The following is a 12,950-nucleotide window of genomic DNA, read 5'->3' on the forward strand; positions in this document are numbered from 1 at the left end:
GATGATTATTTTTAACCATGAAGTCATTGCCACAGATCATTACTATGTTCCATGTGTTAAAAAATCATGGCTGATCAATAACTTTATACCATATTTTTATGAGTGCTATAATATGCTGACACATGGAAATGTAGAAATTAATTTTATGCTAAGGAAGTTGGGTGTCCTAAAATAAAATATTTATTCAGAATCTTAAAAAGTAGAAAAAAATAGCTAACATTAAGTACTTATGCATTGTCCTAAGCACTTTTCAATACTGTGTATTATTTAATCCTCACAACAATCCTATGAAGTAGGTGTTTTTAGTATCCGTTTTATAGAGGAGTTAACTGAAGGAGCAGAGAGGTTAAGTAACTTGCCCATTTGGCTATAGGGTTTTTGTTTGCTTGCTTGCTCATTTTAATTTGGGAATTCCCTAAGTAACTTTTAGAAGATACTTACTTTCATGTTTTGACTTAATGATCCTTTGGCTTCTTTGAATGATTCTTCATCTTGAAACTTGATTCCTTCTACTGCCTTGTTCTCTTATAAAACAAAACCTCTTGCATGTATTTTAACAATGAATGAAAAGTGGCATATAGATATCACTTTGGAAAGTTGAAACGATGAAAGAGCATGACAATTTAATAAAAGCAAAGTGTTCACTGCCACTTTGAATATGTAGCCTAATGATCCATCTGATAAATAAAATTTGTAAATATATATGGTTTTATCCTGAAGCTTCGCTTTATAACTGTTACTAGGTTTTTCATGTCTGAGGGATTTTTTTAGCACAGAAAGAAATTCTGACAGTTGCTTGTATTTTAATTGATGTGCAGTTTATTCCAGTTTTTAGCATTGCCAATTTCAATATCTAGTTTTTTCTTAAGGCCTTAAGCTCAATTTATGCATTAAAAAATAAATCTATCCATACCTTCACTAGGCCTTCAGTTAATCTTTTTAAATTATCAAATTAGATTCCATGAAACATTTAAAAAAATACCTAACAAAGTATATAATGAATCAAAGCATCATAATCAAATGATTAAATCTTGTAAATCTAATAAATTTATAAATTCAGTAACCCAAGTTCTCCTAAATATTAAACATTGTTCACAAACTTGTTACATATTTCGTATTTTAATCACAAGTCTTAGATACCAGATTCTCTAAAAACATTTCAAATATCTTTTTTAAAAAAGTCCTCCAAAATGCATAGACAAATTATCAGTTAATGCCCAACTTATCAATAGTATCTTTATCTTAAACCTAATGCAAAGCCTTCATATTATAGCCTGGATTCATTCCTTCAGCCTGTCATTTCTCATCCCAAGACTATAAATCTACTTACACAACAAAGTGGAATAGAATTTCCATCTTCCAGCCTTCTGCTACCCCTAAGATTCTACATTTGGGATCAGTGACAGAGACCTGTATCTACCTGCCAACCAGAATCTGCATTGGACAGGGACCTCTCTATTACCTTCTTATTGTTAGGCCTGCCATTGTTAACAGAGACTTTATGAACTCTCACATGACTGAACGTACACGTTTTACATTTTTGCAACCTGGTTCTTTTCCTAGGAATGATGCATCCTGTAAGTTTTTCCATTAGGTTTTTGCAGCCTGGTTCTTTTCCTAGAAATGATGCATCCCATATGTTTTTCCCTTAGGTTACACTTCATCCCTGTTACATTGGGATTTTCTAAGTCCAATTATGTACAAACTGTGTAACCTTTGGCATTAAAGCCTATTTGTGTACTAATGGGGTTTTGACACCCTAATTAGGTTACTAAAGCAACCCTTTCTCTTCTGTAGTTTAACAGCTGCCTCACTGACCATCAGTCATTTTATTGACAATGATGATCAAGTTTAGTTTTTAACCCCTTTAAATTCACAAAGCCAAAATGATTTTTCTCTCCTAGGAATGCCAGAATCACCTCCGCAGATATGGAAATGTGAATCTGGAACTGGTGACTCGAATCATTAGAGATGGTGGCCCATGGGAAGATCCAGTGTTGCAAGCTGTTCTAAAAGCCCAGCCAGCATCTCAGGAGATAGGTACTTCAGGAGACTCAAACTCTAAACCAACATTTGTGAGAAGCAAATACAATTTCATTTTCTAACTAGAGCAGTAATAGTGATTTTTCTTTATTTTATAATACTGAATAAGAGTAATGTATTTTCACATGAAGTGTGTCTAATTTGTTACATTAACCCAGCCCAAGAGTGACTTGACATAAGATTAGGTACAATTATTTCTAGTAATTTCCTATTAAAATGGGAATTCAGAGTGTTAACATATTTAGTATCCCCATGCTTTTTACAGAGTTTGTTTTCACTTATGTTTTTTAAAATCTATTTAAGTAGGAACACCCTTTAAAACAAACAAACAAAAAAACACCCTCCTTAAGCACATGGAATCTCCCTTATACAGGAAACTCTGTGAAGGATGGAACTCCTTCAGCTTTTGTTTTGATATACACTACCATATATCCTACACCTAGCCAGTGCTCAGTATAAATATTTGTTTACTGAATGAATGACCACATGATGAATGCATAACTGAATGAGTGACTAATAAGTAAATTTCGATTCCAAATACTCTAGAGCAGTATTTCCCGAACTTCATTCATTAATAGAAGTTAAGTTTTGTTTCATCCCCTTACCACCTGCATACCTTTTGGACATCACTTCCTCTCCAACCTAGATACACAGTGGTTCCTGTGAGCCAAAATCTGCTTTTGAAGGCAGGAAGCTCTGTCAACTATTTCTAGTTAATTATTTTTAAAAAAACATTTGCCATATTATTCCTGAGCCCCAGAACATTTGGGTCACCAAAACATAGAATGTAAGCTCAGCAGTAGTGAATAAGCACAAGTGTGGACACATTTGAGAGCATGGAGAGAGCCTATGGAGTGCAGTTATAACATGACCAAAGGGAAAGACAAGACCTGCCAGCTGGAACCATTCAGATATTGGTCTGGTGAGAAGACGTTTCACACCACCAATTGCCTGTGCAGGTTAGGATCTTTCCATTTGTCCCAGGTAAAGGAGTGGGGTGGGTTGTGAGTAGAACTGAATGGAGAAGGGGCTATGATTCTAGGGCTTAAGAGCAAGCTGACCCCAGATACAAGTGTAGAGGACTAGAAGAGATGTTAGAGAAGATGAAAAAAGAGATAAGACCAGGAGAAGCAGTGGTGGAATGAGATGGGAGGTAGGACAAGACTAGAAGGAAAGAGCTAAGGTATATGTGACAATGGTGTGGTATAAATATAAAGGATACAAAGGAGAGTAGCACTTGATGTGAGGGTCTTGGAAAGGAATAAAAAGAAAAGAAAAAAACTGAAGAGGGAGGCAGTAGTTAGATCAGAGGAGGAAGAGTCGGCTCATTGAGGAAAAGTATGAACCATCAAATATAGGGAAGGCAAGGGTGACAGCCTTGAAGGAATCTCTGAGGAAACTGGAGAATGTGGCCAGAGGGGACAGGAGCTAGGCAAAGACAATCATAGGGAATGAGAACAGGGGAGGAGAGTTTGGGGTTTTAGGGTAGCTTTTAGGCTCCTTTCAGTAGGAGCTAGAACAAACCTGTTGCTTGTTGGTGTGAGGGCTGATGTCCTCAATATATACAGTTTATAATATGTATATAGTCCTTTCATATATATTCCTTTTATACTTACACTAGCATACCTCACTTTGGGAAAAGCTGCTCTAGAACCTCATTAATGTAGATGACTGTACTCTAGTTGGTGATCATCAGAGTAAAGATCAGTCTGAAGTTTATCTTTGCATCAACTATACAAAATCATTGTCTGCTTAGCTTATAGTGTAAACAGAATTGCAAGGCAAATGTTGAAGCCCAAATAAAACATTATTCATAGGCATTTCAGAAACTACTGATTAAACATATATAACTAATTAAAAGATTTTTGGATTTGAAATCATGAAATATGGGTTCCAGTTCCTGCTCTGCCACTTATTTAATTAATTCTTTGTCCTTGGGCAAGTCATTTGACCTCTCTGAGACTCAGTTTTGTGATCTGTAAAACAAGTATTAATATTGTACCTGTCATGAGGTTGTTGTTAGGTCTAAATGAACTTATATAGATAAAGGTTTTTATATATTTTAAAATTGTATAAAAGCAAGTATTAATTAGTAATTATCCTTAGTGACACATGGGCATATATTAATAAGCAGTCCTGTTTGGCACTACTTGTAACTTAATTTTTTTGTTTGAAAGTAATAAAATATATTTCTTTTATGATTGAACTTTTTCATTAATTCAGATTACATTTCTCTATAATTAATCTGAATTAATATGGTTTAATGACAAATTACAATTTAGCCTTTTAATCTTATAGGAATGAAAATACTGGTCAGTAAGAAGATAAAGTATGTAATCTTAGACTAGAAAGAAATTTGAAACATATTTTAACATTACTGAACACAAAAAAAGAATATTTCATGTTTTTTTTTGTTTTTTAAATTTTGCTTACTTTTTAGACTGAGAAAGAATCAGCAAATATTTCTTGGGCACAGTTTTGGTGTCTCTTACTTCCATTTTTCCAATCATTTAACTGAACATTCCTTTCACAAATAAACTCCTAATAAGAAAAATACTATTTAATTAAATAGTTGATTTAATTAGATACCACATGTTAGCGCTAAGGTGTCAAAGAACAAAGTTTCAGACAGTCTTTTCATGAGAGTAATAAGAGTCTGTTTTCTTTTTAATATAGTGAACAAATATTTAAGTTCTGAAAATCCACTATTCTTTGAACTACGTGCCAGATATCTAATTGCTTGTGAACGCATACCTGAAGCAATGGCTCTCATTAAATGTTGTATAAATCACCCAGAAATCAGTAAAGACTTGTACTTCCATCAAGCACTCTTCACATGTCTGTTTATGTCACCTGTAGAAGATCACCTATTCCGGGAGGTATTGTCTGAGATTATGTTTGCCTATTACCATTTTAACATTACCAAAAAAAAAAAAAGTAGCCCATTCTTGTTAAATTCCTTTTACAGTAATATCAAAGGTTTTAAAATTACATTATCTAGATGTTCCCTTTGGCACCATTCTTTAAGCTCATATTGAATTAGAGTCTGATATTAACAAATGATGAAATTAAAATTTTTGTTGATAAGCATTATTCATGTTGAGTGAGCTTCTGGTGTGACAGAGGTTAAATAAAAACCGAGAAGCATTATGATTTTGCATTTTAAATAAAATTGTAAGAAATTAAATGCATATGTTTGTTATTTTGGTTTTTTTTTAAGATGAAAGAACCTTTTTCGAATATGGACCCTACATACCAGACAAGCTGTGGACATTGAGATTAAAAGTAGTCATTGTAAACTGTAGGTTCTATATAGTGAAACTATGAAAACATGAAAATATCTCTGTACAACTCATCATTGTCTTTGTAGAAGAAAACTAGAAATCTAATTTCTTCTGAATGCTTAATTTAAACATTTATTACACCTATCTTTCTAGATATTTTTAATGATACAAACTGGTTTTTCTTTTTCTCTTATAGCATTTACTGAAAACTGATTGTAAGAGTGGAATTGATATCATCTGTAACACTGAAAAAGAAGGCAAGACTATGTTAGCCTTGCAACTCTGTGAATCCTTTCTTATTCCACAGCTCCAGAATGGGGATATGTACTGTATCTGGTAAGTGTTCCTAATATAGAAATTGAAATGGTGAGATGGGGTACAGAAGGAGAATTGGTTAGCAGAATTTGCACCTTATATATTTTTTTAAAGTTATGTGAAAATGTTAAGCCACTTTTTCCCCCACATTTATTGTGCAAAAAACGATAGGTTGTAAGACCTATCGTAAGGATTAAAAAGGAAAATGATCATGTACCAGTAATTGATAGTGTTGATATTTAAGGAATGTGTTACAATAAAATAGTTATGTTTTAAATTAAATTTAGAGTGTTATTTTTAAATTTTTTTAAGAGTTCATTTTTCGGAGCAGTTTTAAGTTTTACAACAAAATTGAGAGGGAGGTACAGGCATTCCCTATATATTCCCTGCCCCCACAAAGGCATTTCCTCCCCCATTATCAAGATCACTCACCAAATGGTACATTTTTTACTAAGAATGAACCTACATTGACACAATTACCCAGAGTCCACAGTTTACCTTTAGGGTTCACTCTTGGTGTTAATTTTCTATGGGTTTGGACAAATATATAATGACATATATCCATCACTATAATATCATACAGAGTATGCCCTAAAAATCCTCTGTGCTCTGCCTATTCATCTCTCCCTCCCACCCCTGCCACCACCTCTGGAAACAACTGATTTTTTTTTTTTTTTTTTTTTTTTTTTTACTATCCCCATAGTTCTGCCTTTTCCAAAATATCATATAGTTGGAATCATACAGTATGTAGCCTTTTCAGATTGGCCTTTTTCACTTAGTAATATGCATTTAAGGTTCCTCTGCATCTTTTCATAGCTTGATAGCTCATTTCTTTTTAGTGCTGAATAATATTCCATTGCCTGGATGTACCACAGTTTATTTATCCATCATCTACTAAAGGACATCTTGGTTGCCTCCAAGATTTGGCAGTTATGAATAAAGCTGCTATAAACATCTGTGTGCAGGTTTATGTGTGGACATAAATTTTCACCTCCTTTGGGTAAATACCAAGGAGCACGATTGCTGGAACGTATGGTAAGAGTATGTTTAGTTTTGTAAGAACCTGCCAAACTGTCTTCCAGAGTGGCTGTACCATTTTTCATTTCCACCAGCAGTGTTTGAGATTTCCTGTTGCTCCACATCCTCACCAGCATTTGTTATTCGTGTCCCAGATTTTGGCCATTCTTATAGGTGTGTAGTGGTATCTCATTTTAATTTGCATTTCCCTGATGACATATGATGTGGAGCATCTTTTCATATGCTTATTTGCTATCTGTATATCTTCTTTGGTGAGGTGTCTGTTAAGGTCTTTGGCCCATTTTTTAATTGGGTTGTTTGTTTTCTTATTGTCGAGTTTTAAGAGTTCTTTGTATATTATGGATAACAGTCCTTTATTGGATGAGTCTTTTACAAATATTTTCTCCCAGTCTGCGGCTTGTCTTTTAATTCTCTTGATATTGTCTTTCACAGAGAAGTTTTCAATCTTAATGAAGTCCAGCTTATCAATTATTTCTTTCATGGATCATGTCTTTGGTGTTATATCTAAAAAGGCATCAACATACGCAAGGTCATCTAGGTATTCTCCTATGTTATCTTCTAGGAGTTTTGTAGTTCTGTGTTTTCTGTTTAGACCATGATCCATTTTTAGTTAATTTTTGTGAAGGGTGTAAGGTCTGTGTTTAGACTCTTTTTTTTTTTAATGTGGATGTCTAGTTGTTCTAGCACCATTTCTTGAAAAGACTATCTTTGCTCCATTGTATTGCCTTTGCTCCTTTGTCAAAGAACAGTTGACTATATTTATGTGGGTCTATTTCTAGCTCTCTGTTCTCTTCCATTGATCTATATGTCTCTTCTTTCACCAGTACAACTCTGTCTTCATTATGTTAGTTTATATTAAGTCCTGAAGTCGGGTAGTATCATTCCTCCAAATTTGTTCTTCTTCAGTATTGTATTAGCTATTCTGGGTCTTTTGTCTCTCCACATAAACAGTTTGTCCATATCCATAAAATAACCTGCTGGGATTTAGATTGGGATTGAATCTGTAGATTAAGTTGAGAAAAACTAATAACTTGACAATATTGAGCCCTCCTGTCCATGAACATGGAATATATCTCCATTTATTTAGTCCTTTGATTTCATTCATCAGAGTTTTGTAGTTTTCCTCATGTAGATCTTATACATATTTTGCTAGATTTTTTCCTCATGTAGATCTTATACATATTTTGCTAGACTTATACCTAAGTAACTCATTTTGGGGACACTAATATAAATGGTATTATGTGACTATTAGTTTTTCTAAGCATTTTTAAAACCAGTTAAAAATTATTAGCAGAGGGCTTCTCTGGTGGCGCAGTGGTTAAGAATCCACCTGCCAATGCAGGGGACATGGGTTCAAGCCCTGGTCCGGGAAGATCCCACATGATGCGGAGCAACTAAGCCAGTGCGCCACAACTACTGAGCCTGCACTCTAGAGCCTGCAAGCCACAACTACTGAAGCCCGCACACCTAGAGCCCATGCTCTGCAACAAGAGAAGCCACTGCAATGAGAAGTCCACGCACCACAGTAAAGAGTAGCCCCCACTCGCCACAACTAGAGAAAGCCCACACGCAGCAGTGAAGACACAACACAGCCCAAAAATAAATAAATAAATAAAAGAGTTCCTCTTGAAATATCCTCAAATAATAGCAAAATGTTTAAAAAAAATTATTAGAATATTATGAAGCGTCAAATTTATCTAGCAATCATGTAATTTAGAATGTGGTTTGAGAGTATTTTTAGTACCAACCCTTAAGTGCTATTAGATGAAATCATGAATAATAATTAGAAAAGATTCTAATAACTTCTGCCTCCCCTACCCCAGTACACACACACACACACACACACACACACACATACAAAAGAAAAAAAACCCTGCCACTTTGACATGTCATTAATTCTTAAGAGAAAACTAGGTTTCATGTGCCTAACATCATAATATGAAATGATATGGGCTATAAACATTTTTTAATAAATGCTTTCAAATTTTAAGTTCTTAGATACTTAAAACAATAGCTTGAAGGGGGTTTAAAGATAAACTTATTTAATATATTATAGATTTTATAGATTAAAATCTTCAGATTCAGAGATAGAGTCAAATAGCTAATTAATAGAACTGGGTCTAGAAACTAGTGGATTTTGTCTTCTATGGGACTGTACTCTTAGAATATACAAATTTTTATTCAGAAGTTTACCATGTAAATTGAAATTACAAATAGAGAGGAGGATCAGGAGACAATGGTAAGACATACACTTCTAAATAGTTTTCAAAGTATTATCACTTCTTGATATGTAGTTATTTTGAAACAGGATATAGTCATTACTGTTATAGTATATCTTTTCCTATGGTGATAGGAATGTTCTCTATCCTTGGCTATATTAAACTATTCAAACAGAATATCCATTGTTTTCATTTTAACACACTCATAAGTAAACTGGAATCAAGTATAAACAAACCAAAAAGGACCAGGAAAACATTTTATTTTCTTCTTCTCTTGGCTGACCAATTTCTACTCTTTAGGGAAGAACTTTAAAAATAGAACAGTGCCTATCTTTCCTGCTCCTGGCCACAGTCACCTTCTAAGAATAGAAGCTGGCTGTGTGACTCCCAGCTGCCTAACTGAAAAGAATCTTTAGCCTGCTTCTTTGTCCTTCCTTCTGAGTAGGCTGAGTTCTGATCGCCTGCCCTCTTATTTCTTCTACCTCTCTCCTTTATATTTCTGAGTGCTGGGGTCCGAAAAAGTTGATTTTCACTGTAACTTCAAGAGCAGGATTCTTTCCAGCTTATAAGGTCCGTGTTGTCTGTTTCATCTTGGTCTTCAGCTTACTCTTCATCTCCCCTCTCTGAGGACAAAACCTGATCAGAGTCCAGTTTTGCTCTGTCTCAAGCCAATGAAGCAAGCTACTAATCCAGTTCTCTCACCATCGATAATAAGAATATTATAATAATAGCAGCTGCTTATATTTGCTGAGTGCTTCCATTAGTCTATGCTTTATATATGCATTATCTCATTTACTCCAGCAATCTTATGGGGTAGATAATATGCCCAAACCATTCAACTAGTAAATAATGATTCAAACCCAGGCAGTCTCTGCTACTAAACATTACTTACTATAAAATGGGTATAGTATGAAAAAAAATCTATGTGGTAAGGGTGGCTATAGACCTTGTTATAGTCTCTCTGCAACTAGATAACTTGGCGGTTATATTAGCAGTTAGCTACCTGGGAAATGTGTTTGTACACCAAATCAGTGCTGTGTTGTTTCTTTTTTAAGGACCCTTTTTTGGAAAGGAAAACATAAGCTTCATTAAACTTTCCCTTTCATCTTCACAAAGAAGACTATCTGAGCAATTTATTAAACATCAGTATATACCAGACATTTCACCTAGGTGTTTTCACTTATCTCTCTTAATTCTTTTTATGTATAAGAAAACTGTGGATAAAAGAGATAAAAGCCACACAGCTAGTAACAAAATGGAGTTGGAATTTATACTAGTCAGTTTCCAAGTGATAACATCCTATGTCTAACTAGTTCAGGGAGAAGGTAGTATTTATTCAATGTATACTGGGGTATGACGTGAGCCACAAAAAGGGCAGGGTTATAGGTGGTCCTCAAAGATAATTGCTAACAGGGACGTTGAGATTGCTGGGCTTTTTTTAAAGTATCTCTGTTCTGCCATTTGGCTTCAGTCTTTCCTGTTGCAGACCAGAAGAATGCCAACAGTCCCCAGGCTTCATAGTTTAGAGCTGAGAACATTCCAGGGATTCTGACTGACTTAATTGGGGTCAGTTTCCCATTCCTGAATTAATATTTTAAGGAGAGTGAGGAGGGTCACTTAGGCATGGCCACTGAGGTTCCAGCCCTGTGTATTCGGGCTATTCTTAGAAAATGGTGGTTCAGTGTGAACTGGGGAGTACCATCTCAGTTGGCATGTAATGCCCTATTGAAATGTAGGTCTCTTATTCCCAATCTTCTTCACTACCTCCACTATATAATGTGTCATTGAGAAGATTTACAATGTATTAATAGTTGGGGAAACAGGACTTATAAACAAGGAAGTATATGAAAGGCATTAAACCAGTAAGAGAGATAAGATCTGTTCTGAAGTAGTTATCACTTTAAGTTTGGGGTATTCATGAAAATTTGCATTAAGAAGAGGCACTTGATATGGACTCTGAAAGATAAGCTTATCTTAGAAATAAATATTTTCCAAGTAGAGCAATCAGCACAACAAAAAGTGAGAATAAATGAAGCACATTAACTGACACTGAGGAAACCAACTTAGGAGAATGCCCAGGATTCAAATCCTGATCCTTCTGACACCAAAGCCCATGTTTCTGTTGCTTTTAACACCACAAGGGATATTGAACAAGTACTAAATGAAATAATCTGGGAGGCTGGAAGCAGATCAGTTTAGCAACTCCTATAGAAGTACATATGGAAAATTAAAGGGCCTAACGTGGTAGCATTGAGAAAGAATGATATAACTGTGGGCAAAAATATAATAAAAATATAAAGACTATGAAAAACCAGCAGGTTAGAACCAGACAGGTTAGAGAAATGTTTAGTGTCATTGGTCTAGGAAAAGGTAATCAATTTTGCAGGAATTTGATTTGTTCTAAATGGATTAAAGTGATAGAAACCAATCTAAGTTGAAATACCCAGTTACAGAAAGTGGGAAAGAAGTCAGAGCTAGAGATTTGGGAACATGGTGTGAAACCTGGTGAGCTTTCCAAAGGAATATGTGTGCCAAAAAAAAGTGAGTGGTGGACGAAAGCTTAGGAACACCCACACAGCTTGTGTGAAATAGAAGAGGAATTTTGGTTTTACTTATTGTGTTGCTTGCCATCATTTTTTGTTTTGTGTTCTGTGTTGTCTCTGTAAATAGAGTATGCATACCTTCATGATAGTAGTCAAGCTGTCCTTAGATTTAATAGCTGTATGTGCTGGGTTCAAAGTACATTCTCAGTATATCACTTTTTTTTTTAAACATTTTCATCAATTATTTTAATACATTTTAGATTATGATGTTTTATGTAACTTTTATGACACTTTTCAAGGAATTCTAATTTGCTAAAATGTGATATCCAAATGTAACAATTATATCTTATGATTTCCTTTGCCTCAAAACCCACTGCTCCTACCTTGTTCATCTAATAACCTTGGCCATATTTTAGAAAAGAGTCTACCTGTGAAACACTTTAAATGGTCCATAGCTTGTCTGTTTAAAATACTACATCTTAATGGAAGAGTAGATGATATAAAACAAAATTTCAGAATCAGTACTATAATATACTTACACTTTTAATCTGTAGTACTTTTGGTATCTTAATAGATTGAAAAGTATGAACCATTCTTTGCAGAAATTCTACAACATTGATTTATAAATTTGCAAGTGGGTATTAATTAAAGGTCAAAGTTAAATTTTTTAAGCAATATCATTAATATTAGTATACTGAGATTAGAATTTGTTTTGATCAAGTACTAGAGATGCCTTAGGTTTGTTGGCATATAATTAGAATGCATTCCATACAGCAAATTGCAATTTCTAATCTCACCTTTTCTCCTAGCTTCTATTAATCCCAAATAGGTAGTGGAAGTAGCCTGGAAGTTAACTTAATATCCATTTACACCCACTTTGTATACATCCCAGCCAGGGCACTACAGAATCAGGGAAAGACAGCTAATGTCTGTATTTGAATAAACTGTATCTTTGATATTTCTCTTTTTTTCTCATTTACAGGGAGTTGATTTTCATATGGAGTAAACTTCAGCTAAAGTCTAATCCTTCAAAACAAGTTTTTGTAGATCAATGCTACCAGCTTTTAAGAACAGCAACTAATGTGAGAGTCATATTTCCTTTCATGAAAATCATTAAAGATGAGGTAAATAGTATATATTTATCCCTTCATTTTAAATTAAATTTAAATGACAGTTCACTGAAACTTGAATCTCTTGTGGTAAAATGTATTTGATCATGTAATTGAAGAAAAGGAGGATTTTAAGGCATTCTCCATATATTATATCCTCCCCTCCCCCCCCACCTCAAACTCCCAACATGGTGCAAATAGTATGCATAAATGAAAATAACTGAAAAAAAGAGAAAAAAAATTTAGTGTTACATAAAGTTTAGTATGGGAACTGCTTCCATAAGAAGCTATTATCTCTTTTCTTATAATTAAATAAGCCTGGCCCTTTTAACATTATTCTAAGTCCTGTATGTAGAATCTTAACTAATTTGCAAATGAACTTTCTGTAACTATAGCTAA

The 12,950-nt window shown here is 34.3% G+C and overlaps 1 protein-coding gene across 4 annotated transcripts in view; it reads left to right on the forward strand.

Moving 5' to 3' along the window:
- The window catches only part of ZNF654 (zinc finger protein 654), a 91,409-nt gene that overhangs the window by 72,224 nt on the left and 6,235 nt on the right, over positions 1-12,950 (forward strand). For 2 of the 4 annotated variants that reach the window (XM_022580533.3, XM_022580598.3), the window contains exons 4-7: positions 1,905-2,040; positions 4,720-4,922; positions 5,524-5,663; positions 12,425-12,566. In XM_022580533.3, coding sequence (XP_022436241.1) covers positions 1,905-2,040; positions 4,720-4,922; positions 5,524-5,663; positions 12,425-12,566 — 621 coding nt within the window. The remainder of the gene's footprint in view (positions 1-1,904; positions 2,041-4,719; positions 4,923-5,523; positions 5,664-12,424; positions 12,567-12,950) is intronic. The other 2 variants (XM_089910399.1, XM_022580674.3) reach the window with 2 other exon arrangements.

This window comes from Delphinapterus leucas, chromosome 4 (genome assembly GCF_059928025.1).
Source record: "Delphinapterus leucas isolate spDelLeu-1000000601 "Yukka" chromosome 4, BTC_Dleu_Yukka2, whole genome shotgun sequence".
Taxonomy (NCBI): domain Eukaryota; kingdom Metazoa; phylum Chordata; class Mammalia; order Artiodactyla; family Monodontidae; genus Delphinapterus; species Delphinapterus leucas.